The 27904-nt window shown below is 46.6% G+C and overlaps 1 protein-coding gene across 8 annotated transcripts; it reads left to right on the top strand.

Moving 5' to 3' along the window:
• Positions 1 to 345: 345 nt before the first annotated feature.
• Positions 346 to 27465, top strand: MACIR (macrophage immunometabolism regulator). 8 transcript variants are annotated; one of them, XM_072789262.1, is made up of 3 exons: positions 346 to 364; positions 16692 to 16782; positions 24963 to 27465. In XM_072789262.1, exon 3 carries the CDS (start codon positions 24986 to 24988, stop codon positions 25601 to 25603), a length of 618 nt encoding a protein of 205 aa, XP_072645363.1. In that variant the 5' UTR covers positions 346 to 364; positions 16692 to 16782; positions 24963 to 24985; the 3' UTR covers positions 25604 to 27465. The 8 variants fall into 8 exon arrangements, with proteins under 8 accessions (XP_072645363.1, XP_072645362.1, XP_072645354.1 ...); XM_072789261.1 differs by lacking the exon at positions 346 to 364 and adding an exon at positions 8506 to 8524; XM_072789253.1 differs by lacking the exon at positions 346 to 364 and adding an exon at positions 9282 to 9421.
• Positions 27466 to 27904: the final 439 nt, after the last annotated feature.

Raw genomic sequence — 27904 nt, 5'->3', positions numbered from 1 at the left:
CTAAAGAATGAGGAATAATTAAAGGAAATTAATTACCGCCAAGGATAAGAGCTTTAAATATTATACCTCAGATATGCCTGTTTCCCTAGTGGCGGGGGGAGGCAAGTTCAGCCCCTCAGAAGGGTCATTTAAGAGCACCCACTATTTCTGTCTTGTCCTTCTGCCTTCTTCATCCTTGCTGCCAATGTTCTCCATCCCCTTTTCAGTAAAACCCTACTCCCTGCCCCACGGGGACTTCTATGGCCCTTGCTTCCATCCCCTTTCTCCAAGAAGTACAATCCAGAAAGTGGAACCGTCCCAGCCGGGTTTTCAACGAGATAATCACCCTGGAACAACATGAAGGGAATTTCAGCAGAAAGTCCAGGTGGGCTTTGGTTCTCGGGGCGGGGTGGCGGGGGGAGGGTGTCCTAAGATCACAGGATAAGATGCTTCTCAGGGGTACCTAGTGAGTAACACAGCAAGCACACGGGCCTTTCTCAGGGCCACCTCCTCCCTGCAGCGACAGGGATTGCATTCGGCCCTTCAGAAATTCCCATAATCACACTGCTGCCGTCACCTGATGTGTGTTATGTCTTTGGGGACACACTCTTCTTTTCAAGCTTTTCAATGCACCGAAAATAACGATCAGCTGACCCTAGAAGAACCTCCCGCCACGGAAATCCGCACGTACCTTCCGACCTCCTAAAACGCAGCTACTGAGAGCCTGCGGGGGACCAGAGGCCTAGCCTAACCACAAACCACTGATTAACACATATTTTGCGTAGGTAGCATTGTATCCTGTATTCTTGTAGTAAAGTCCACTGGAGAAGAGAGAATGTTAAGAAAATCACAAGGAAGAAAAAATACATTTTCGGTGCTGTACCGGATCCACATTTTAGAAAACCCCTGTATACATGAGCTGGTGCAGTTCGAACTGATGTTCTTCAAGGGTCAGTTGTATTTTCCCAGCTGTTTTTTGTTTTTTTGTGTTTTTTTTTTCAACACCAAAGGAAAAAAATCAACCTAAAATGTCATTCTGGATCTGAAAGCAGTGGAATCTTAAGGTAATTATCCAGTTCTTGCCCCGGTGCTCACATAGAAGTTTAGGAAGTGGTCAGCGATAGTAACAAATGGGAACGCGGATTTTGCCCCAGACTTCTTTTTGTTCTGGAAAAGAAAGAGCATATTAAAGTGAATCTTCATAAGTAAAAAAAAAAAAAAAAGGAAGGAAGGATTTGGGCTAAGTGTTTAGGAAGAACAAGAAGTTGTAATACCGCACGAGGTTACTGATTAGGAGGGTAAAAAAAGCCACTTCACGTAGTTTCTGAATAGAAAATTAAGAGATTAATCAAAACTGTTAACAACTGGAAACCATCAGGCTTTGATTGGTTGAAGAATTTCAAAACGCATATGTGAAAATCTATTCTTTGAATAGGCATTAATTTTGCATCATTTAAAATTCAAAATATACAAAAGAATGTATACTAAAAGAATTACCTCCCATTCCGGTCCCCAGACATCATCTTTTCCTCCCTGAGGGCAACTCCTATTTTCCACTTCTTGGCTCTGCTTCTCAAGATATGTTATCAAGATGCAGATGTGCTGCGTTTAAATTCCTTCGGTATTTTAAAGCTTGTTACGTTGAGTTATTTTACGGTCACAGGAAATAATACAGAGAGATTCCATAAACCCTTTACCCAGATTCCCTCTTGGTAACCTACAGTAGGGTGCCACAGGGTCCTCTCTCTGGTGCGATATCACAGCCTTCACCCCGGCCCCCCTTAATCTGTTCTCCAAGTCTATATTTTTTTTTAAACTTTATTTATTTATTTATTTATTTATTTATTTATTTATTTATTTGAGACCCAGAGAGAGAGAGGCAGAGACATAGGCAGAGGGAGAAGCAGGCCCCACGCAGGAAGCCCGATGTGGGACTCGACCTCGGGGCTCCAGGATCACACCCTGGGCCTAAGCCAGATGCCGAACCCCTGAGCCACCAGGGATCCCCCTCCAAGTCTATAATTTTGTCATTTCAAGAATGTTCTATAAATGGTATCATACAGTTTGTAGCCTTTTGAGATTGACTTTTTTCCTTTCAATATAATTCTCTGCACGTTGTTGCATGGGGCTGTAGTTTGTTCCTTTTTATTGATGAAGAGTATTCCATGCTATGGATGCATCACGGTGTAACCATTGGCCTGTTGAACAACATCTAGTTGTTTCCTGTTTCCGACTATGATGAATAATGTTGAGCATCATTCTAATGAAAGCTCTAAGCATTCATTTACAGGTTGCTGGTGATTGTAGGTTTTCATTTCTTTGGAAAAAGTGCCCAGGAATGTAATTTGGGGTCATGGGTCACTACATGTTTGCTTTTTTCCAGAGTGTTTTTTCAAATTGTTTTCCAGAGTGGCTATGCCATGTTCCATTCTCCTCCTCCTCCTCCTCCTCCTCCTCCTCCTCCTCCTCCTCCAGATTTTATTTATTTGGGAAAGTGGGAGAGTGAGAGCATGAGAGAGAGAGAGAGAGAGAGAGAGAGAAAGAGAGAGCAGGAGGGAAGGGTGGAAGGGAGAGGGAGAAGCAGACTCTCCACTGAATAGGGAGCCTGACTCGGGGCTCAATTCCAGGACCCCGAGATCATGACCTGAGCCAAAGGCAGATGCTTAATCAACTGACTGAGCCACCCAGGTTCCCTGCCATGTTCCACTCTTATTAGCAATGGGAATGATTCAGTTTCTCCACATCCTTACCAGCATTTGGTGTTATTTCACTGACTGAGCCACCCGGGCTCCCCTACTCTTCTTTTTTAAGATTTTTTTCCAGCTATTCTAGGGACTGTGCCTTTCCATATAAATTATAGGATAATTTCATCTGTGCCTACAAAAAAACTTTGCTTGGGTTTTGATAGGGACTGCATTAAACCAGTAGATCAATTTGGGGAGAACCAACATCTTTACTAGCTTGCATCCTCCAATTCATGAACACAGTACATCTTTCCACTTATTTAGATCATTGATTTCTCTCATCAGCATTTTGTAGTTTCCAGTATACAAGTCCTATATTTCTTTGGTTAGATTTACACCGAAGTATTTCTCCTTTTTTGAGTGATTGTACATGATACTGAATTTTTAGTTTTGACTTCCATGTATTCATCATGGGTACCCAGAAATACAGTAGATTTTGCATGTACATCTTGTATTTCGAAGCCTTGCTGAACTCACTAAATCATTCCCAGGAGCTTGTTTGTTATTGTTTGTAGATTTCTTGAGATTTTCTATAGAAAATCAGGTCATCTGAAAATAGAGGTAGTTTTATTTCTTCCATTCCAATCTGTTTGCCTTTTCTTGACTTATTGTACTGGCTAGAAATTCTAGTACAACTTGAATGTGAGTAGTGAGAACAAATAATTTTGTCTTATCCTTGTGCTTGGAGGGAAAAGCATTTCACCTTCTACCACTAAGTACAATGGTAACCATAACTTTTTTACAGATGCTCTTTATCAAACCGAGACACTTCCTCTTTATTCCCATTTTTCTATGAGCTTTTTTTTAAAAATCATGAATAGCTGTTGAATTTTATCAAATGCCTTTTCTCTTCTAATTGATGAGATGACATGAATTTTCTCCTTGATTCTATTACTATATGGATAACACTGATTTTTTTTTAAGATTTTATTTTTTTATTCATGAAAGACAGAAAGAGAGAGAGAGAGGCAGAGACACAGGCAGAGGGAGAAGCAGACTCCACACAAGGAGCCCGACATGGGACTCGATCCTAGGTCTCCAGGATCACACCCTGGGCTGAAGGTGGTGCTAAACCGCTGAGCCACCCGGGCTGCCTGATAACACTGATTTTTGAATATCAAACTACCCTTTCATCCCTGGAATAAACTCACTCAGTCATAGTGTATACTTCTTTCTTTTTTCTTCTTTTTATATATTGCTGATTTTTATTTGCCAATATATTGTTGAGTTTTTCACAATTATATTCACAGGGGATATTTGTAGATTTCTTTTCAAATAGTGTCTTTTTCTGACTTTGGTATCAGAGTACTATCAGCTTCATAAAATGAATTGGAAAGTGTTCACTCCTCTTCTAGTTTCTGAAAGGGACCGCAGAGTTGGTATTAACTTCTTTAAATGTATGATAGTTTTTCAGGAGTTCTCTAGGCCCAAATATTGCTTTCTTGGAAGTTTTAAAATTATGAATTAAATTCTTTTAATAGTTACATGGCTGTTCATATTATCTACTTCATAGAGGGTAAATTGTAGTAGTTTATAGTTTTCAAGGAACTGATCCAATGCATTGAGGTTGTCAAATTTATGAGTATAGAGTTGTTCCTGGTATTTTTTATTGTCCTTTTAATGTCTGTAGGGTCTATAATGACATCCTCTGTTTTAATCCTGATTTTTTTTTTAATTTTTATTTATTTATGATAGTCACAGAGAGAGAGAGAGAGAGAGAGAGAGAGAGGCAGAGACATAGGCAGAGGGAGAAGCAGGCTCCATGCACCGGGAGCCCGATGTGGGATTCGATCCCGGGTCTCCAGGATCGCGCCCTGGGCCAAAGGCAGGCGCCAAACCGCCGCGCCACCCAGGGATCCCCAATCCTGATTTTTGATCATTGGATTTTCTCTTTTTTTCTTAGCTTTGCTAGAGATTCGTGAATTTTATTGATTCTTTCAAAGAATCAGTTTTCAACTTCATTCATTTTCTCTATTGTTTTTCTGGTTCAATTCCATTGATTTCTGTTCTGATCTTCATTATTTCTTCTTGTCTGCTTACTTTGGGTTTCTTTTTCTTTTTCTTTTTTTTTTCCTGATTCTTAAGATTGGAGATTGTCCTCTGATCTAATGTACACATTTCAGTGCCACAAATTTCCTTTTCCATATTGCTCTACCTGTCTCACATGTTCTGAAATTCATTTTCACTTTCATTCAGTTAAGTAAATATATTTTAAAAATTTCTCTCAAGACTTCCTCTGTGATTCACAGGCTGTGCAGGAGTTTGGTGTTTTGTTCCAAGTGCTTGGACATTTCCTGGTTTTCTTTCTGTTATTGATTTCTAGTTTGATTTTATTGTAGTTGGAGTAGATGTAGTATGATTGCATTTATTTTATTTTTTTAAAGATTTTATTTATTTTTTTATTCATGAGAGAGGGGGGGGGGCAGAGACACAGGCAGAGGGAGAAGCAGGCTCCATGCAGGGAATCTGATGCGGGACTCAATCCCGGGACTCCAGGATCACACCCTGGGCCCAAGGCAGGCCCTACACTGCTGAGCCACCCAGGGATCCCCCGCATTTATTTTAAATGTGTTCAGATTTGACTTATGAACCAGGGTATTGTCCTTCTTGGTAGTCCATGGGCATTTGAAAAGATTGTGCCTTCTGTTTTTGGGTGGAGTGTTCCACCCACCCAAAGAGAGATGTCAACTACATCCTACTGATTGATGATGCTTTTGATCCTTGCTGACTTATTGTCTAGTTGCTCTATCAGTTCTTAACAGAGGGGGGCTGAAGTCTCCACCTATAATTGTATGTTTGCCTAATGCTTGGTTCAGATCCACCAGCTTCTGTTTTACATAATTTGCAGCTCTCCTATTTGGTGCATTAGACATTAGTCTTTTGGGTATGTTGATCATTTTAATCACTTTATAATATCCCTTTCTGTCTGTCGGTTTTCTTTGATCTGAAGTCTACGTTTTCTAATATTAATGGAGCCACTAGTACTTTGTTTTCAGCAATGTGCACGAGATGCATCTCTTTTTTCATTTATGGATCATATATTTGATAAAGAACCCTAAATACAAATGACTTATAATGTGTGAGGCTTAACAGGATAGTCCGAGACCTTAGAAATATTCTTTCTGGCTCCAACTGTGGTGCTGGACAGGGCCATCCCATCTATGGACAAGTTGTACACTGTAGCGTGTGGCTGTAGGTGGTAGCTCTGGGAAGAGACACTAAAAACCTCTGTGGATGGAGGCATATAAACCAAAGGACTTCCTCCTACTCACTATCATCCCCACCTACCCATGGCCTGGCATGGAACTCTTGAATCTTTGACCCTATATGGGAGTGGGGAAAAAACGTTTAAGGACTGAAGCCTTGAAAGTGAAATACAAAGATGTGCTGACTCAGGGCCTGTTTGCCCTCAGATGCACATTCCGTGCCTTTGCCCTGAAGGGTGTTTCCCTGGTTCTCATGGTGGCTGGGGCCTACTTTTGGCTGGCAGGAGATGAGAGGGTGGGGGAGAAGAAAAGGTGTAGCACAGATCCCCCCTTCACTTGCCATAAATGTCTTCTGTGGCAGTAGCTGTTTCTCCTCTGTGGCCACAGCTCCCAGGTTGGCCATCCTGCCGGGCCCCTGGGCCCCAGTCCCTCTGTCTCCTCCCTTTCCGTTTCCAGCAAGGGGCCATGCTTGCTCATTTCTGCACAACCTCACCCACCGCTGCCCAGCTCCTGAGTTCTTGTGCCGTCTGAGGTCATTTCCTTGAGTTTCGTTGTCTGATAGGAAATACTTGAAGTGGTCTCCATTTGCCCCGTTAGCCCCTGCTGGAAACAAATGGGTTTAGAGGAAAGGCTGTGATGCATTTCTTACACGCTTGGCTTTGTAGTTTATATTCGCCTTGTGTTATTTTTGTTTGTTTTAAAGATTTTATTTATTTATTCATGAAAGACACAGAGAGAGAGAGAGAGGCAGAGACATAGGCAGAGGGAGAAGCAGGCCCCATGCAGGGAGCCTGATGTGGGACTCGATCCCGGGTCCCCAGGATCGCTCCCTGGGCTGAAGGCAGGCTCCAAACCGCTGAGCCACTCAGAGATCCCTCGCCTTGTGTTATTATCAAACCTACCCATCTTATTCGCTCAGGCTGTGTGCTAAGTGACACTGTTACGTCCATATGTAATATAAGCCTTCCCAGACAACCATCACTTTCAAGTGACTTTTCTGGAAAGGATGGCTTGAGGCAAAGATGGAAGTCACACCAGGGACCTTTTGACACCGAGCGTGGGACTCCTCAGATGCAGGCCTTTCAGATCACAAGGTCTTTGCTACATTTGTGTCTATTGTTTGTAGGCATGGCGTTTTTCTTGGTAGATTGACTAGATCTTCACAGAACCCGAAGAAGCTCTGCGAAGAGCTTCTGCGTTCCCCACCTCCCCTCAGCCACAGGCCTACTGAGCCATCGTCGATCTGAACCAAGCAGTACCCCGTCCCAGTCTTTAGGTGGCAGAGACGTGTCGCGGAGGGGCCACACAGACTGTTATTATGGGTCATTAACTGCCTCATGAACTGGTTTATTAGGTAGGTGTTCTCTGCCCTACTCGGAAACCCACCGAAACTTTGATAGGTGAGAAGCCAAAGGTGGGATGGACGCACCACCCAGAGAGCAAGGCAATCTGGAGACAAGCCCTTGCAAGAGGGCTAGCCGTGAGCCTCATCAAGTTAAGGGCAATCCAGCACTTTATTGCTTTTGGCCAAAGAACATTGCCAAACTTCTAGAGCAAAGGGCAAGTACAAGTCATTGTCCCGAAAAGGTTCTAAGATTTCAGACAGGACAGTACAAAAGGACATTTCCTAATATACAATATTTTGGAAGTGGTTTTATGAGAATGATCATCAGAACAATTCCCTACTGTGTCAGACAGATTCTAATCTGAGATAACTGATGCAAAAAAAGAAAGAAAAAAAAAGAAAAATCCATTCATTTATTTATTCTTTTATTTTTTTATTTTTAAAAAGATTTTATTTATTTATTCATGAGAGAGGCAGAGACACAGGCAGAGGGAGAAGCAGGCTCCAGGCAGGGAGCCAACACATAGTCTATCTGGCCAGGCCCTATATTTGCGAAGTTACATACATACCAAGTGTTGGAAATGAAGTAATTTCTGTTTTCTCAAATTGTTCCTTAGAGAATATTCTTCAAAGTTTCCTTCTCCCTCTACCTTCCCAGACTTACCTTAGGGCACAGCAAGGTGGTGTAAATCGTCTTCCCGCGTAGAAGCCCACGGGCATCACTCTGTTGAAACAGGGGTGTGCTGATTTACTTGCCTTTATGTTACCAGAGGCGTATGCAGATTTTGGGACTGTTTTGACCCAAGGTTTACTTACATTTGTATTAATTTACATCAAGTTTGTGCCTTTTATGTTCAGATAAGGTATTTAGGTTTAAAAAAAAAAAAAGGAAGAAACAAACAGTAACAACAAACTCTCTTGGATTGAGACTGGAACGTGAATTAAACAACATTTATAAGCAATTCTGTGGTTCAGACTCAGCTCAGGCACTAACTAGGTGTGTGACCTCAAGGGAATGACACTTCCCAAATCCTTAAAGGGTGGATCGCATTTGGTAAGTACATCACAGAATTGTCAAGAGGGGCAAATCTGGAAAGCTTGAGCAAAGGCCGGCCACACGGTGAGAGCCAAATACTCACATTCTTACCCCGGAGTTTGCTAACTCGTTGGGCAGAGGCGACGCGGAGGACCTGAGGCTAGAAAAGCTCGGTCCAGGCAAAGCCTCCCCGTGAGAATGGAAGAGGTCGAGGGTGAGGATCCCAAGTGGTGGATTCCATCGGAATCTGAATTTGAATTCCCCTCGGCCCGCAATTTCCGAGACGGACCCTATAATGATTGGGGCTCCGGCCCGGCTAGGGTGCTGGCGCCCAGGCCCTGAGGCCGAGCCTCGCAGCACAGGAGCAGCGCAGCCGCCAGGCCTCGGGGTGTCGGACCCCTGCCCCCAACCCGCCCGCCCCGCCCCGCCCCGCCCCGCCCGCCCGCCGCCCCTTGAGGCCTCCGAGCGCCCTTCCCTCGCCGCCCCCTGCGTCGGGGTGTCTGGGCGGCGGCGCGCGGAGGCGGGCTCGCTGCTGACGGCTGACGGGGTGCGGCCCAGGGGGGAGGGCGGAGGGAGGAGGGGAGAGGAGGAGGGAGGAGGAGGGGGGAGGAGCGCGAGGAGGGCGGAGGAGGCGGAGGGAGGGGAGGGGGAGGGCGGAGCGCGGGGAGCGGAGCGCGGAGCGCGCTGAGCGGAGGGAGGAAGGCGGAGCGCGGAGGAAAGCGGGGGGGGGCGAGGGCGGAGCGTGGCGGGCGGTGGGGGGAGGAGGGAGGCGGAGGGCGGTGGGGGGCGGGGTGGAGCGTGGAGGGCGGGGCGCGGGGCGCGGGGCGCGGGGGGCGGGGCGCGGGGAGGCGCGCGGAGGGCGGAGGGCGGAGCGCGGAGGGGGAGGGGAGGGCGGAGCGCGGGGGGCGGGGCGCGGGGGGCGCGGAGGGGCGGGGCGAGGCGAGGCCGGGCGGCCGCTGGCGGCGAGCGCGGCGGGCGAGGAGCGGGTCCGCGGCTGGCGCGCCCGGCGGCCTGTGCCCGGATCCGTGCGCCGCGGCCCCGGCGCGCCTCCCTCCGCCCGGGGTCGGTCCGAGGCCCGGGCCCGGCGCGGCGGCGGAGCCGTGGGCCGCCGGTAGGTCGCGCGGGGCCGGCGGGGCCGCCTGCAGCCTTTTGTGCCGCAGGGAAGGCGGCGGGCGGCGGGCGGCGGGCGGCGGGCGGGCTGCGGGGCGCGGGTGCCCGGCGGGTCGCGGCGCCGCCCCTTCCTCCCTGCCTCGTGTCGGCGGCGGCGCGCGGGGGGCGGGGGCGGGGGCGGCCTCGGGCCCGGGGCTCGGCGGGCAGGTCCCGGGGCGCCGGGCGGGCGGGACGCCGGGGTGTGGGGAGCTGGGTGGGGCCGGTGCGGGGAGCGGGGTGCGGGGTGCGGGGAGCCGCGGCTGCTCGGCCCAGGGGTGGGGCCGGCGCCGTGAGTGTGCAGCGGGTGAGTGTGCGGCGGGGGAGCGTGCGGCGGGGGGGGGACTGCGGGGGCGCGCGGGGGGGCGGCCGGGCCGGTGCCGGGGGGGGGGGCGGGGGGGGCGCGGACTGGCCGCCGGGCGTCCCCCCCACCTGTCGCGGGCGGGCTTGGGGCGGGGGGAGAGCGCAGGGCGGGCTTGGGGCCGGGGGCCAGGCGGGCGGCCCCATTGTGAAGCGGCCAAACTCTCGGGCGGTGGAATCCGCCGACCTGGCGAGGCCGCGGGGGCCCTGCCCTGGTCCCCTTGCAGACGGGCCGCCTCCCGGGGTCGGCCTGCCTCGCCGCGCCGCGCCGCGCACCCGGGAGGGCGAGGGCTGCGTGGCGGACCCCGAGGCCGAGTGTGCGCGCGCGCGTGTGTGTGTGTGTGTGGCTGTGGCTGTGGCCGTGGCTGTGGCTGTGCCCACGGAGAACCGGGGCTGGGAACTTTGATCCTTGGAGAAAGCCTGGAGGCCGAAGCCTTGGACTGCACGCCCGCCCGCCGCCCTTTCGAGAGGGCCCTGCTGGCACCGCATTTCTGACGTTGCCAGCCTCTTCGACTGACATGGTTTTTCTCAGATGAGCCGCCTTAACGATTTAGAGTAGTTAGCTGTTGCATTTTTTTTTTCACCCCGTAGAGGAAGTTACTAAGGGAGATGGAGATGATCTCTTCCCCCAAGTTTATTTCCTTAGAGATCTCAAAACACACTCTGGGTCATCATTGCAGAAGCTTGGGGTACTCTGCTAATTCAGGACCATGACTTAGGCCAACGCGATGATGTTCAGCGCCTGTTTCACAGATTTCAGTGTTCCTGCCATGTAGCTGTGTATGCATCCTGCATTTCATAAAATGACCAGGATGAACGAGAAGGGTTAACGGGCCCAGAGATCTCTTGATTGCATGAGATCGGTGCATAGAATATGCTCCTGTCCACATTTTAGTGCATTGCAAGCGCGACTGGTTAATAGTGACTATTCCAGGACGTAAGATGTCTGGGGTTTTTGTTAACCTTGCATGATGGTCAACGAATTTGTTCGCTTTCTCTGTATGATTTTGTATCCTCGGGAGAGCTCTTGCACACCCTTAAAAGTACGTAGTGCGGTGGGAGTAACAAAACTCTGTATAAACAGGGTTGAGATTTTCTTTGCTGTTGCTGCTTTTTATCCTGGGGTGGGGGTGGCGGGGGGGAGGAAGTGAGCTCTTTTTCCTCCAGAGAGAGCTCTGATTCCGTCACCAGCCTGTCAAAATAAGCTTCTGGATTTAAGCTTCCCGGTGGAAGGTCAGCCAGTTCCACCGTGTGCACCTGTCCCATTTCGGTTATGCTTCCTAGGAGGCAAGTTTCTTGTAAAGCCTGCCTGTAGACCTGCGGTTCCAGTTATTGGTAGTCATATTTGTAGTGAAACCAAATGTTTTTTTCTAAAAGTAGAAGGGTGACTTTTCATAATGGTGAGACAACAGTGGTGATCTAGCTTTAATTTCTACTAGCAGATGTAGAGGGAAAAAGAATGCTGTACTTTCAGGGGATTACTATGAAGAGAACTGATACTACCAAGAGAGACTTTTTTTTTGGGGGGGGGGGGTCTTACTGAACCAATTGTGTGTTGTCTATACCACCTTGGTGAGGCTAATAATGATTTGCTTGTAAGATCAAGGATGGTTCCGGAAAAGTCACACCCTACCCAAAACTCTTCTTAAAAATCATTGATGATTTAGTTTTTATGAGTTACAAATGGAAAAGTGAGATTAAAGTCCTCCCTCGGAGGAGGGTGGAGGGTAGGTGCAGCTAAGCATTGTGTTGCTGTTGTGTGTGTTGTATCTTTGGCAGTTAAACCACTTTGTTGCTGCTCAGTGTTCTCTTACTTGAGAGATGTTTTGGTCTCTTATCTTTGTCTTTAGGGTAATCTTTGAGATGAGTGGTCACAAAATATTTTCATTAGTCTGAATGCAACTTTTAAAAATCCAGGTTTTTTTCCAAGTGCTTTTTAAAATTATTGATCTCTCCTCAAATAGCTACCTTGAGGGACGCCTGGGTGGCTCAGCCCAGGGTGTGATCCTGGAGTCCTGGGATCGAGTTCTGTGTGGCCTCCCTGCAGGAAGTCTGCTTCTCCCTCTGTCTGTGTCTCTGTCTCTCTTTCTCGTGTCTCTCATGAATAAATAAATAAAATATTTTTAAAAAAATAGCTACCCTGAGAAATACTGCCTCTTTCCATTTTTTCCCCTTGTGTTTGGGGATCTAGAATTAGAACCCAGAACTTAGACCCTACCATTTTTCTTTGCCTAAAATTTATCTTCTTTCCCATCATATAATCTTCAGTGACTCGTGGGACTTATTTACCAGAATTCACAAGGGCTATTTGCTAGCCTTCATATGTATAGCCGGCCATCTGATTTGGAAGTGATAGATTTTAATTTTTTTTCTCTGGAAAAAAACAAACATTTTTTTAAAGTAGGCTCGATGGTGGAGTCCAACACACGGTGTGAACCCACGACCCTGAGGTCAATACCTGAGTTGAAATCGAGAGACAGATGCCTAACTGAGCCATCCAGGTGCCCCTAATTTTTTTTTTTAATTTTTCTTCCAATTTTTTATTTAAATTCTAGTTAGTTAACATATAGTGTAATAATGGTTTCAGGAGTAGAATTTTGTGATTCTTCACTGACATAGAACACCCAGTGCTTATCATAACCAGTGTCTTCCTCAATAGCCATCACCCATTTAGCCCATCCCCCACCCACCTCCTGTCAACCATGAGTTTGTTCTCTGTCCATTCATTGTTTCTCTTATGGCTATTTTGTCAGTGGATCTGTGCTGAAGTCTGATACTTATGGCTTTTTTGTATGCAGGGATATTGTGTGGGTGTGAACACTTCCATGTGGAGTGTGTTTGAGGGAAAAACACTCCCTTCTCTGGGTTCCCAGTACCATTCAGGTTTACTGTTCTGTGTATTCGAATTCCATGTATTGCCATGTCTGTCTGTCTGTCTCTCCTTCTTGACTGGTCTCCAGCTTCACTTTTTGTATTTGCCCCAGTGCCTGTATAATGCTGGGATATAGTAAGACTCAAGAAATCTTGTTGAATGTGAGTAAATGAATAATTGAATGGCCAAATGGATCCACCCAGTGAACTACTCAGATCTGTGTGGGCCGCCACTGTGCAAGCAGAAGGGTCTCTTTCCATTCCTTTTCTTCCTAGTCTTTTAATTCATTGCCTTTTCATTGTTAAATAATACTTTTGAGTAGGATAACAGTATAATCGTCAAACTGGGACACTTTTGAGAGATAAAGGGGGTGCTGTAAATAATTATGCCGCGTTCCTGGCTGTGAACGGAGACATATGGCCACCCTACTTTTGAAGGACATTCTTCTTTATTTACCTGTTTTGATATCTGTCACCCTGCCTGAGAAATTTGACACGCTTCCTAGTTAATGTTTGCAAACTCTTCTATTTGCAGAAGCTTCATTTGCAGTCCTCTGTTGGGTGTCTTTTGCTTAGTCACTCAAGGCTTGCCTACCCAGAGGCCTGCGGGAAGACCTTGGCCATGCTCACCTTTTCCTATTTTCATTGCTTCCGGGAGAATGTCACAGGGTTTTCTGTTCATTTCAGTTGTTTGTAGCTGGAAGCATCATATATTCTAGCTCCTGCTCTGCTTCCTAAAGTCTGTGTCTCTGCAAAGCGTTTAGTCCATCCTGTAAGCCTTTCCCATGAGTTCCTTTCCTTCTTGCTGACGACCGTCTTTGAGAGGAGATCCGCTGATGCCTTGCCAAGCCTTCATGATCAAAACATTGGCCAGAATCAGCTGCAAGTGTGAGAGATTCATAGATTTTTAAAGCATTCTAAAAATGTCATTGCCGTCTGAAACTTTATTCTAGTTTTGAACGCAGGGGAACCTTAACGTGATGATCTACTCTTGCTCTGGAGCCGAAGGGGAAATTTAGGAAATGGTGGGTACTTTCGTAGTAAACAAAGTGTATTCACTCGTCATCCCTGTTATGCCAGTGCCTGTGGGCTTTGGAGTCAGACGGGTAGGCGTTCGGATTCTTCTTCTAACTCTCAAATAGTGTGTTACTTGGTCGAATACTTTCAAAGGGGGGGTAGTATTTTCCACGCGGAGTAGCTATAAATTGCTTACAGCTTTTGGCATAAAGCAGGTGTTCAAAAATATTGGTTTCTTCTTATTAGAAAGCCCGGTCTCTGGGAACTTTCATACTACGTTATATTGATTTCTAGTAGGAGATGGGATAAAGCCTTTACTGTAGTTTTTGTTGTTGTTGTTGTTCTTGGTTTTACTGTTTTGTTTTTGTTTTCTTTTTGTTTTGTTTTTGTTTTTAAAGTAGATTCCTTTATAGGTGATCTCTTTAAGAAGCCTTGTTCTTTTTTTTTTTTTTAAGATTTTATTCATCTCTTCATGAGACACACACACACACACACAGCGAGAGAGAGGAGCAAAGACACAGGCAGAGGGAGAAGCAGGCTCCATGCAGGGAGCCCAACATGGGACTTGATCCTGGGACTCCAGGATCAGGCCCTGGGCCAAAGGCAGGCGCCCAACTGCTGAGCCACCCAGGGATCCCCAAGAAGCCTTGTTCTTATACTAGTGTCTGGTCTTGTGCTTTTAATTCTTCCTTTTTTTCATCATCTTTCCTCTTCTCTTCGCCCCTGTGCACAGATAGCAGGTGGTTCCATGCACAGAAGTAAGCAGTGAGCAATGACTAAAAAATGAGAAAGGCAGTGGAGCTCCTGCACCTCGGTGCGCCTGGGTGGCTCCCTGGACTCTGTGTTTGTCTTCTATTTCTGGCTTGGCACTGCCATAACAGGGATAATCAGTTACTACACTTTGTTTACTATGAAATTACCGAGCATTTCCTAGACTTCCACAGCAGCTCCAGGGCAAGTGTTGGATAATTACTTTAAGGCTCCTCTGTTTTCAAATCCAGAATGAAGTTTTAGGTTGATTTTTCGTTTGCTGTTTGAAAAAAAAAAAAAAAAAAGTTGGAAAATAATAGTTTTTCGGTGCAATGAAAAGCTTGAAAAGAAGAGCACGTCCCCAAAGACATAATACACATCGGGTGATGGCGGCAGTGTGATTCTGCAGTGTTTTCCAACACTGTTTTTTACTTAGAATTAAGACAGATCCGGATTTCTGCAGTGTTCCTGCCCCTGGGTTTTCTATGGGAATTTCTGAAGGTCTGAATGCAATCCCTGTCGCTGCCCGGAGGAGGCGGCCCTGAGAAAGGCCCGCGGCTTGCTCCCATGTTTGTCCCCGCATGGCCTGGGCTGGCCCGGGCTCCCCGCGGGCCTGGGACGGAGGGGCGACGGGTGGTGACCTGCGGGCATGTGCCCCCCCCCCCCGCCCCGCCCGAGCCGCCGGCTGAGACCTCGGCCCTGTGCTCCCCCGGGGCCGCGGGCCGCTTCGCAGCAGAGCGCCTCCCCGCACGCGCGGGACTCGGGACTCGGTGGCGCCTGCGGACCAGAGGGGACAGTTCCCGGCCGCGTCGCTGCGTAACAAGCGGCCCCCGGGGCTTGGGCGGGCGGGGAGGCTGCACCTGGGCTGCGGAGCTGGGCCCCCGGGGGGCTGGGGGGCTGGGGAGGTGCGGGGTTGCAGGGCTGCGGGACGGGAGCTGCGGGGTTGCAGGGCTGCGGGGCTGTGGGGGGCTGCGGGACTGCGGGATTGGGGGGCTGGGGAGGTGCGGAGCTGCAGGGCTGCGGGACGGGGGTGGTGGCTGCAGGATGGGGGGGCTGCTGCACCGGGCCGGGCGGGGGGGGGGCCTCCGCAGGCTCCTGGCAGCTTTTCGGCAGGGGCGCCGCGGGTGGGGTCCTGCAGCGGGTGGGGTCCTGCAGCGGGTGGAGTCAGGAGCCGCCGGAAGCACACATGCCGGTGGGAGGAGCGCAGCGGGCGGGAACAGGCGGGGGGCAGGGGTGCAGGAGCTGCATCCCGGGCCCTCCCTGAGGCTCCCGGGACCCCCCAGGCCCACGGGCAGCGGGACCCCCCCTCCCCCCAGCCGCGTCTCCTGGCGCCCGGGCCTGCGGGAGCAGCTCCCTGAGCTGGAGACGCTGACGCGGTGACCCAGGGGGACCGGCGCCGGGACGAGGGGGGGGGGGCCCGGGGGAGTCCCCTGGGGTACCCCTGTCATCACCTCCCAGGCAAGGGAAGGCCCAGAGGAGATGCTCAAAACCTTAGGCGATGGGGTGACTCTACCGAAGTGGTGTTCTCTTTAAAAAAAAAAGGACGAGCAAGTGTTCTCCAAGGCCTTTGCAGTCATTTGCCTCCGAGTACTCTTAGGATGCACATTCCTTGTGGCTATTGTAGGGCTGACACGAGTAGACCCCAAAAATTAATTGCATCACAATGACATCCCCGGTCCCTAAAGGGCTTTGCAGCTCGCAGAGTGCGTCCACCTGCCTCATCTCCCTTGATCCGCGGAGCAACCGTATGTGGGAGGAAGAAAGGTTTCATCCTCCTTCCAAGTATTGCTCTTCATGCAACGTCAAGAGGCACAGTTGTCAGCAAGGCCAGGCCACGACCTGTTGTGACCCCCCGCCCCCCCCAGCCTTCGTGTTATTTTTTTTCATAGGATTCGGTGAGCCTCTCCAGTACCTGGAGGGGACCTGGGTGGTGTCACCTACATTTCAGCCCACAAATGTCACGTCTCTGTTTAGTCCAAGTAGCTGCACCTCATCCCCAGGTAGAAAGTCAGCAGCAGAATGCAGAGGAACAGACCAGAGAAAATGTATGAAGTTTGCGTTAGCTGAACAGAGTCAGACTGCTTTAATTAAATGAATTAATATTGGATCCCCTATAACCTGGACCTGATGTTGGCACCTCCTGCTACTTTCATCTTGTGTTGCAGTTAGAATTGTTACTGCTTTCTGAGTTGCGTTACTTGTTAAATTAAAGGCTTATTTTTATATTCTATGTTTAGTATCTGGAGTAGAGCAGAAAAAAATATTATGCCTGTGTTCCCTTGGGACTCATTGGACATTGTACGGTGACATCTTCTGGGATTTAGACTGGTGAGTTGTATTTTGCTTTTTCTGTTGTTAACCAGTTATGTGAACCTATTATCATCATGCATTTTAAGGACTGCGTAAACAGATGAACGTGAGATGTTGGAATATTGCTGTAAAAATATCTACTACAATTATGAAAGTTTGAATGATGAGAGCTGAAAGTATTGCTGTAGATTGCTAACATAATTATCTCAAAGGGTTGGCCTTACTGATGGTGGGGGGGGGGGGCTTATATCTTATTCCTGTAAGATAAAGGTGGTTTTATGGAATACTATTTCAAAATAGACTAGGTAAGAGGTTATTGCTCTGATTTTGGGGAAATGTTAGTAAAACACTAATCCCTAGAGATTGGCAATAAAATCTGCAAAAAGCCCTTGTTGCGTGTTATGATCCGTAAAGAGTAGCAAACGGGTGACTTAAGGGAGCATCAGTTGCACTTGGTCATATAGCAGTTCACTGCCAGTGTGACCTTCCTCTTATTACACCATGAATTTAAACTTGTTAAAATTATGCAGTGCTGTTGTCTTTTAGTTGTTTTTTTTTTCCTGGTGTGTCATCTCTGTATCTGTGCTGACACAGTTATCCATGTGACTCCCTGTGTTTGAAGGTGAAAACAATTGAATAAGTATCTTTGTACCTTTTTAGCATTTTAAAAATTAGTGTGAGTTCATGCTTTGGGGACTCCTACTCAGGCAATATCTTTGTCGGTCCCTGCTTTGAATTAGGGTGGTCATAATCCGTGGGGTGGGAATGGGGAAGTCCTTGGGGGAAAAAAAAAGTCTGGAAAAGCATCTAGTTTCATAATAAGTGACCTCCAGATTAGCAGTCAGCCAAAAGAATGACGGGGAGAACCAGACACTTTTGTATTCATTAGGTGGATACAGCATACCAGGCTTATGACAGTGCATTTTAAAACATTGAGAAAATGAGAACATTACTAAAATTTCAGTTTTGAGGAAAAAAAGCAAGACGTCTGAAAACTCGTAAGTACAAAATACATTTAGAGGATACTCAGTAAGGAATAATGTGGTGGAGTTATTAACTCATGTAATTTAAATAAAGCACAAAACCAGGAGCAGTGGGTGGAAGTTGCAGGAATGTGTGTGTGCGTCTGTATCTTTTTCTTCAGATGCGCACGTATATACAAAAGTATATAAACTACTATGGATATAATTATATCTATATCTTTATATATATCTTTTGCACAGCTGCAAAAGGTGAAATTAACCAACTCAAGAGGTAGTGAGTTACCTGTCATTGGAGGTGTTCACACGTAGACTGAACAACCATCAAAGTTCCTTCTGATTCCCAGACCACATAATTTAAAGGATTTTCAAATTAGGATGGTCAAGCGTTTGACCGAAGTATGTGACAGGCTTCTTTTTTATTTGTTTCATTTTTTTATTTGTTTCATGTTTAAAGTCAGACTTAATTGAAGTATAATTTGTATATAGTAAAATTCACCCTTTTATAGAGTCTGAAGAGTCTTGACAGATGTATCCAGTTGTGGAATGTGCCTTACAGTCCATATATAGAATATTGTAGTCACCCCCTAAAATTGCCTGCCCCCCTTTGTAGTGTGTCCCCTCTTCCCTTTGTCAATCATTGATTGATTACTGTCCCATTAGTTTTCCAGAATGTCATGTAAATCGAATCACACCTGTGTAGTGTTTTCTGTGTGCTGCTTTCACTGTTGTGATCATACTTTGCTCGTTTTTGTTGCTGAGTGATATTCCATTGTATGGATGGAGTGCAGTTTCTTTTTCCATTTCTCTGTGGTCTTTGTTTTTTTTGGTTTTCAAAAAAGTTTTATTTATTCATGAGAGACACAGAGAGAGAGAGAGGCAGAGACACAGGTAGAGGGAGAAGCAGGCTCCCTGCAGGGAGCCCGATGTGAGACTGGATCCCAGGACTCTGGGGTCATGACCTGAGCCAAAGGCAGCTGCTCAACTGCTGAGCCACCCAGGCGTCCCCATTTCCCTGTTGATGGACATCTGGATTCTTTCCAGTTTTTGGTGATTATGAAAAAAAAAAAAAAAAAAAACCTTAAAAACATTCACGTTCAGGTCCAGGTCTTTGTGTGAACGTACATTTTCATTTTTCCTAGGTAAATACCTACCAGGAGGGTAAGTGAGGTAACATGCATTTATTTAACTGTGTATGTAATTGCAAAACCAGTTTTCCAAAGGGCTGTCCTCGGAATAGGCTTCTGAGAAGCTAAAGTGACTGTACCAAGGTGTGTGCAGACAGAGGGGCCTGCTTCTCAATCAGTGCTGATTTATTTTTATTTTATATCCTGTTTTAACAAGTTTGATTGCCACATACTTTTTAAGCCCCCAGTGGCTTAGACACTGTAAGTTAGAAGGCTTACGGATGGGTTGTTAGCAATTTGAAGCAGCCGAAAATGCGCCCACTAATATGACAGTAATCACTGATTTTAAATAAAACAAAACAAAAGGCAGGGACTTAGAGGAGTGACATTCTTTTATCTCATAATGTCTGACAAGTTCCCAAACATGTCCGCATGGTAGAATCTTCTGGAAGCCTTTTGAAAACCTTAGAGTCTAGACTGTGTCCCCAGATGAATTAAATTACAGATCTGAGGTAGAGCACAGGCCTCAGTATTTCCTGAAGCTCCTTGGATGATGTTGGCGTGTATACAGTTGGGGAACCATGTGCAGCAAGCGCAGCGTGAGGACGTTGATGGAAGCAGGATGCCTGCAAGGCTCTGGGCAAGCCCCTGCCTTCGTGGCTTCAGGGTCCTCTTATTCATTATCAGAAGCTTTGCACAAGTGAAATCCAAGATGATTCTGGCATTGAAACTGGGTGGTTCTAGATATTACTAGACTAATAATAGTCAAGCTTAGGAGACTCCATTTGCCAAGAGCCGGCTTTATTCCAAATGGATCATTTCTTGAAAAGGACTTTGTTCACATGGTGACATTTTTGTTCTGTATATTTAGACAGTTCTATATGTTTTCTCTTAAGTGGAATTGCTGTGTGTGACTAAGAAACGGTTCAAGCATATGGAACAAGTTTTTTGATTACTGATGATGACTTTTTTTTATAAGCCCGATTTAAAAAAAAAAAAAATTCCCAGAATGCAGTACTTCTCAAAAAGAGTTCTTTGTTAATGGTGGTTGTGAAACTTGGCTATTTTCAGAGCTGGTTGGTCTAAGGAGTCGAGGCATCTAGTCGAACGTTTTTTAAATGTTCCTTGTGCCAAACGCTTGGGAAGTTGGACCTCTTGGGGATTGTTCAAAGCTGAGCAGATTTCACACAGGAGGTCACAGTCTGGAGTGTGCTCAACGTGGTGGAGCAGATTCCCCTACATGCGTGCTGTGGTTTGGGCCTGGCGGCGTTGGTTGCAGCCAAAATTCCTAATTGCACACTGTACCCCATGTTTTTAAAATATGCACCATGCACAGTGTTCTAGCAAATATTGAGGTGTTACCTTATCTAGTCTTGTTTAGTTTTGAATCCTCCAATAGTTCAAAGAACTCCGATGGCACCTGGGGACACTGTCAGAGCTTTCCTGCTTTGTGAGTATATGTTATTACCCTTGTTACGGATCAGATTGCGAAGGAATTTGATGTTGAGGACCTCGACGTGCCATTTTTTAAAAATCATACATGTTCCTGGAACTTGCTTAAGAAGCTCAGTTTTTCAAAGTTTTAGTCAACTACAAGTGGACCTTTCTATATTCTCTATGTAGTTTTTGTTCTAGACTCTTCTATGGACAGAAATTTTTGCTGCTTCTGTTATTATACTAGCAACACTTTTTCTGCTTCTGGTTTTTATTTTTGCTTTGAGCTACATACGAAAATCACTAACGGGATCACTAAGGATCTTGTTGCTCTCTGATTTCTCGCATTCAGCAGTTGCAGAAGTTAGCATCGTGCCTAACTTCCCAGTTCGTGTTTATTCTTATTGATGCAGTGGGAGTGGGCGCCTGTTGCACATACTTGCGGTATTTGTAAGAGTTCTTTGTAATCTTTCTTCTTGGCAGTAGTCGTTTGTGAGGCACGGTTTATTTTAGGTAGGAAACAAAACGCTTAGTCACGAATGGTTTGTTAAGAATAATGAACCTATAAGCAGATTTTTCACAGTAAAATATGAAGAATATTCTGCTAAACACAGGCCATCTCCAGTTGCAGTCATGATAACCATGTTTCCTGATCCATGCTTTTATTTATTGTTCATTTATTCTTTTAGAGAAAAAAATGAGCAAGTGAGCAGGTGGGGCGGGAGGGACAGAGGGAGAGAGAGAGAATCGTAAGCAGGCTCCACACCCAGTGCGGGGCCGTTACAGGGCTCGATCCTGCGACCCCTGAGGTCACGACTGGAGCCAAAGTCAAGAGTTGGCTTAACCAACTGAGCCACCCATGTGTCCCTCCCTGGTCTAGTGCTTTCAGTAAGAAATTTTGCTGTGTGAAATACTGTATCTCCGTCTTTAGTGTCCCTTTTCTCTTTTCTTTTCTCTTCTTTCTCTTCTCTTCTCTTCTCTTCTCTTCTCTTCTCTTCTCTTCTCTTCTCTTCTCTTCTCTTCTCTTCTCTTCTCTTCTTTCTCTTCTCTTCTCTTCTCTCCTCTCCTCTCCTCTCCTCTCCTCTCCTCTCCTCTCCTCTCCTCTTCTCTTTTTTCTTCTCTTTTCTTCTTTTCTTTCCTTTTTCCCTTCCCTTCCCTCTTTTTTCTTTTCTCTTTTCTTTTCTTTTTTTTTCTTTTCTTTCGTAGAATTGCAGAATTAGGAAGTAGCTAGACTTCTTCACATGTGCTCCTGTACTACTTCTGCTCATTTAAGAGATCACCTGAGGAAGTTGATGCTGTAACTGCTCCCAGGGTCTTGCTCCAGGATTTAAATCCAGTCGGGAAATTCTCAGGCACTTAATAGCGTAAGAAGTTTGCTTTTGGTCACATCGAAGACTGGAGGGCATGCTGCTTAGTCAGCATTCCACCTAGCTGAAAACAAGATAGTTGCCAGTCAGCGTTCTCTTTCCTGAACGGCAGCCACCACCTAGCTTTCTTTGTCATGCGCACTGGGTGCTCTTTAGAAGGGCAATCAGTTTATAAGTAAAAAGGATCCTTTAAAAAAAATTTTAAAAAGCTAAACAGTTTGCGCGAGTTGGGTGGTTGCACCGTGACTTTCCCACGTGAATATTAAGATCTCAGGATGTTCTCCTCCATTTGACAATACACTGAAGAAACCAATGAAACCACCTCACAGCTGTTGGTTTTGAGACTGTCTTACTGTTTGGAACAGAAGTACTGATGTTTTTGAAATGTGCAGACAGTTCCAGAATTCAGGGTTGTTCATGAGAAGTTCAGTAGGGTTGCAGCTGTATATGTAATACTTCAAACAAGCATTTTTCTGTCCAGTACAGTTGAGCTTGTAATTCAGAAATCTGGTGCAGTGTTGACCTTAGTTACTAGGCCAAATATTTGCTAGAGTGTATTGGAAATGCTCATTTCTTTAACTTTTCTGGTTAGGTGGTGTCTTCTCACAGGGGATGTGTTGTTTACCTCAGCAAAATAATGGTAGGTTTCTTACACCTTGGTTGAAACTTCAGAGCTCTTGCACTCCCTCCGTGTCTTTATCTGTTTGACAGTCTGGGTGAGATCATTCATTATCTGTCAGGTAGATGCCTGAACGTCCTGGTGGGTAGTCTTGCCCAACCCATGTGAGTCTTCTTACGACATCGTGGCTGCTGGAAGCTGAAGCTGCGGTGCTTGCTCACCTCTTGGCAGTGTCCTGGCATCTGTTTCATTTCCCATCAAATTGCAATTCTTTGAATTGAAGGAATTTGAATCATCAGATTCCTTTATCTGTCACTCCACCTGCTGTCTTCCATTTTCTTATTTTATGAGTGCCCATTTTCTAGCTCATACATTCTGCCTCCCTTTTGCTCTCAAACCTTTGCATCCTGACATCCTTTCTCCTCCTCCTCTAGAGATTCTGGGAATTCCTGATCTTCTGCCTTGAGGCAGCAGCACTGGTTTAGGGTAGGAGCTAACATTTAATGATCCTGCCTGCAGAAGCCCGCACCTGCTCGGCTTTATTGTGATTTTGTACACGCTTACCCTGTTTGGTGATTTTTATCCCTTGGGGGGGGGGGTGTGCACAGAGGATGACATTCAGCCTCGCCTCTGGTTGAGTTAAGACCTGAATCCGCATGGGCGGAGTGTGACTGCCTGGATTGGGGCGAGTTTATAATGCGCCAGATGAGAACACAGTAAGGTGCCTGGTGGTGGTCTGTGCACTGTCCTGAAGTCCCAGATTTGGAAGACACCTAGACCACTATGTCACCTAATGTGGGCTGATTGCTTGGGTGTCACCATGTGGGTGATTCTAACTTGGGGTATACCCATCCGGGTGTGTGTGTGCACTCGGTTTGCCCCACAGCACTGGTTGTCTTAGCCTCGCTGACTCTTCCTCTCCTGTCTTTCAGAATGGCCCGTCAGAGCCTCTACCCCTGCCGCCTGTAGCTGCCTGTCAGGGTTAGGTAGCTTGGGGGCCTTCGATCTATCCTCTTGTGCTCCTTCTGGGCTGTCTAGAATCAGTGAGAAAGGAGGTACTAGACTGGTGTAAACATTTGTTTATTCAGCATAAAGCTTGACAAAGCTTGGGCCCTCGAAAGTGGATGAGAGAAGAAATCTCCAGGTGTTCGCATGCTTATCAGGGTAGCTCATGGTCCCCTACTATCCCAGTCCTTTTAACAGAGCAAGGAATCGCACGATCAAATATGAATTTATTTTTACATTAATATTATAGAATAAAGGCAGTTACTTTAAACCTGGAAGGGTGGAGGGGCTACCGTATTTTGATTAACCACAAAGAGGAAGATTCCGAGCAAGAAGTAAGTAAAGCTCTGCGGATCCCTTTGGCATTTGCTCTATCTCGGGGCTCCTTGGTAGTGTTAGTTTTCAGTTGCATTCTTGATGTGGATTGCAGTGAGGACAGGGTGCTACCCGGGGACTTCTTCATAGTCTTGGTTTATTTCTTAATGAAGGGAAGTATAGCACGCAAGTGAGGGAATAAAGCTCTTTCCCCACCCCCCCCCCTCTTTTTTTCAAGCTTTAGAATTGCTTAGATTTTAAATGAACACCCAAACTGAGAAATGCTTCAATCAGCAAAGGATTATTTGTTTTACAAAAGGATGTATAAGAATTATTTAATATAATAGTCTTTTCCAGTACATTTTTCGTTTTAAAGTTGGTTACTCTTTGACATGATTTTGATTAGCAATCTGAGATATTTAAAATTGTATTTTCTATTCCTAACTGATGATCAAGTAGAGATCAAGTTTCTCTGAAATGACGCTGTCACTCAGTTTCCCTTAGTATTTTGTTTTCCAAAATTCGGCTTACTGCCGCTTTCTAGAAACCTGGCCATTGTTAGTGGTACTTCTCGTCAGTGAGGTTTTTCCAGACTGCGTGATGGGATCATTGTGATGAATAATATCAGCATCCACTGAGAATCGTTCTAGCATCTATGAAACCGTTCAAAAGTGCAGTGTCTTGAGTGTCACAAAATAAAATAACTCGCAAATCAACGGCATATTTTCTGATATTTTATATATGTATTCAGTATTAAAACTGACCTGATTTACTGGGTTTCGGGTTTATTTTTAAACTACAAAATGGTTTGCTTCCAATGATTCAGTGGGGAATGTTGGAGGAAGAACACTGCCAACTTTTGGGGGGCCTTCCCTTAAGACTGGCATCTTGCCTTCAAAAAAAAAGTTTTTAGGCCCCTATGGGAACCTTTGCAGAAATCCATCCGTTTTCGTCTTTCATTCCGTGCCCCTCACACGCAACTGAAAGTGCAATTGTAGGTGGGAAGAGCTGAGCCCCTGCTTTGAATCCAGTGATGGGAAGCATGCAGACATGTGCATGTTCAAGTTGGGAACGTGCGGCGGGCTGGCTTCGGGCTGAGGCCCGCACCTGCTGGGCCCGGGGTCCCGCGTGGGGCCCCGTGGAGAAGTGTGGTGGCCGTGTCCCCATGGCCCGGCCTTGGGTTCTGGAGGGCAGGCGCAGGGGCACGGCCACCCCCCGGCCGCCTAGGCCCGCGCCGGATGGCGTCACAGGTGCCTGGCCTGGCCTGGCAGGTGTGCCCTGGAGGTCCCCTGGGCCGGGCCGCTCCCTGTGCGTGCCCTGGCCCTGACCGTGTGCGTCTGTTTCCTTTCAGGAGTGTGCGGCCCGGTGCCTGACATGGAGGTGGACGTCAACGGAGAGCCGCGCAGCGCCCCGGCCGCCGGGCCCGGGCCCGAGGCCTGCTCCCCGGGCAAGACGGGGCCCGAGAGGCCGCGCTGCTCCAGCACGCCCTGCTCGCCGGCGCGCCGGACCGTGGCGGGCTACCAGATCCTGCACATGGACTCGAACTACCTGGTGGGCTTCGCCACCGGCGAAGAGCTCCTGAAGCTGGCCCACAAGCGCGCGGCGGGCGAGGAGGCCAAGGGCGAGGCCGTGCCCTCCCTGCGCCCCAAGCAGCTGGACGCCGGCCTGGCGCGCTCCTCCCGCCTGTACAAGGCCCGGGGCCGCTCCTACCAGCCCTACGAGATCCCGGCGGTGAACGGGCGGCGGCGGCGGCGGATGCCCAGCTCGGGCGACAAGTGCACCAAGGCCTTGGCCTACGAACCTTGCAAGGCCCTGCACGGGCCCCTGCCCCTCTGTCTTCTCAAAGGTAAGAGGGCCCACTCCAAATCTCTGGACTACCTCAACCTGGATAAAATGAGCATCAAGGAGCCAGCCGACACGGAAGTGCTACAGTACCAGCTGCAGCACCTGACCCTCAGGGGGGACCGCGTGTTTGCCAGGAGCAACACCTGAGCGGGCGCGGCGAGGGGCGGCCAGCCCAGGTGGGCCTGCGCCCGGCTGGGGAACGCCTGCCGTGGGACTCTGTACAGGACTCTTGCATCCTAGACGGCTGTAGCAGCCATGTGTTCCCTGGGCGCACACAGTGTGCGCACCAAAATGCGAACGCGGGAGCGAAATCACAGGGACTTGGGGGGGCACATCATCCTAGAGCACGCACCTGGCGAGGAGAGCAGACTGCCGGCCGTTGGCTTGTACAGCTCTGTAGCTAGGAGGAAGAGGCCTCGGCGCCGCAATACCATCCGCAAATGATTCTGACCCTCCGGTGGGGAATGTTAATCTGCTTGGTTGTTGCTGACTTGGTATGATCCATTAGAAATTTATATCTAATGTACTAAGGTACTCAAGTACTTCTTTAATCTCTGTATTTTACTATAAAACGTATGTAATGATTTGTTTTATGAGATTTAGAACTTGAACATTGCTGAATTGGACCACTTTTTATTTTTAAATATTGAGTTTAAATATTTTATAACTGGTTTTGCACTGAAAAACTTAACATTTCAGATCGACAAGAGAATAATCTTTCTTCACTTGCCTCAATAGTATTATTGAGCAATGAATTTTTTTATTTCCGCATGGAAAGTTATTGATCTCTATGGCTGTAAAATATTTCTTTATAGCATTATTAAAGTGTGTCTTAATACAATTAAATTTGGGATACAAAGTATTTATTTTACAATGGGTGGGGGGAAGCTTTTTCCAGAAAGTTTCCAATATGACGTTTTCATAAGTTCAAAAAAAAAAAAGTTTCCTTCGTGCTTACTTTCTAAGTTAAAACTTCATCTGCGACTTTAAAATGGAAAGGATTCTTTTAATTGTGGACGATAGGCATAATACTGTTTGCATCTGAATGTTCTGTAAGTGAATGAAATTTTAATCGATGGACTCATGACTTCTGCTAACCGAATGCTTCAACGGAGTATGAAGTGACACCATTCAGCATGGCATCAGGTCATTCCGTTTCAGTTCTGTGCAGCTCACGCGCTCGTTGAAATTCCAGTTTCTGGGATTAGTGTGGGAGCCTAAAGTGCTTCTGCAGTTTTAATGGGTTAATCCTGGATTACTTAACAATTTATGTCAATTGCACTGGTTTAATTTGTTGCTAAAGAAATAACGCCCTGGCTTTAGTAACAAATACAGCTCAAACTATTCTTGAGTATATTTTGAGAGACATGTATGTAACTTAATCTTTTGTAAACATTTCTATTTCTTTTTTTTTTTTTCTTTTTTGACTCTTGAAGGTGCAATTTATTACGGAATTGGCATTTCTGGCAGCGTAGACCTGCTTATTTTAAATTTTAGTTTGGGGGCCGTGAGTTTCTTAGGTCTTAGCAGCCTTGCTTTCTGAAGTAAGAACGCCTTTTATTAATGAGTGGGTCATTCCTGGTGCAGAGTCGATTTTCCTTCTGCCAGGATGAATGGCAAACTCTGTCTAGAGCAGAATAAGTATTAGGAAACCCTAGGAACTCTTAACCAACATTTACTATTCTTTCACGAGGCAGACAACGTGAAAGAGCCTTGGGGATGTTGACCCGTATCTTACCAACTTGATCACACTTCTTGGGGGGCTGGAAATTTTCAGCTGTTGTATATTTTAAGGTAAATTGCACCTTTGTAACATATTGTATTGACGAATGATCACTAAGATTAACTCTATCTATACAGTCATTAGTTTGACAAGAAATAGAATCCTGTCAGATGCCAAAGAGTTGGGATTTTTACGTTTAATGATTAAACACCGTTATTTATTGATGATTTACCCTGTGGAACTGTATTATTTCTAACTATGAAATAAAAAGGGTGATGTAAACACACATTGTTGTGTGGTGCTTTAAACAAGGTCCATCATCAACAGGCTACTGTTCAAAAATTCCGCCTAAGGACTTATTTTTAGGCCCCATTTTTGTTAAAAAAAAACAAAAACAAACACAAAAAAAATTCCTTTTGGTGCTCATTCGCATTTCAGGGTAAAGGATATATTCATGGCAATGGTATGTATTCAGTCCCTGGGGAAACACAGCTGTGTACCTGTGAGATCTGTCCCCTGCCCATGCACCCACGTAATTTGTTTTTGCCAAATAAAAATATGTAGCTCTTTTGTTTTGTTTTGTTTTGTTTTCACTGAAAGACACATGAGCCTCAGTGGCCAAAACGAATGGGGACGGAAGTTTGAGATATGGCACGTTTGCGATGATCTGGTTTAGTAAAGAGAATTAATTTTAAGGATCAGTTTCCTAGAAAGAGAGTTTTGGA

The sequence above is a fragment of the Canis lupus genome, chromosome 2 (assembly GCF_048164855.1).
Source record: "Canis lupus baileyi chromosome 2, mCanLup2.hap1, whole genome shotgun sequence".
Taxonomy (NCBI): Eukaryota; Metazoa; Chordata; class Mammalia; order Carnivora; family Canidae; genus Canis; species Canis lupus.
Note: the sequence above shows the minus strand (reverse complement) of the source record. Positions and strands in the feature narration are given on the sequence as shown.

Coding starts and splice junctions, on each gene's coding strand:
- MACIR (XM_072789262.1), top strand. CDS start 24,986: ATGGAGGTGGACGTCAACGGAGAGCCGCGCAGCGCCCCGGCCGCCGGG.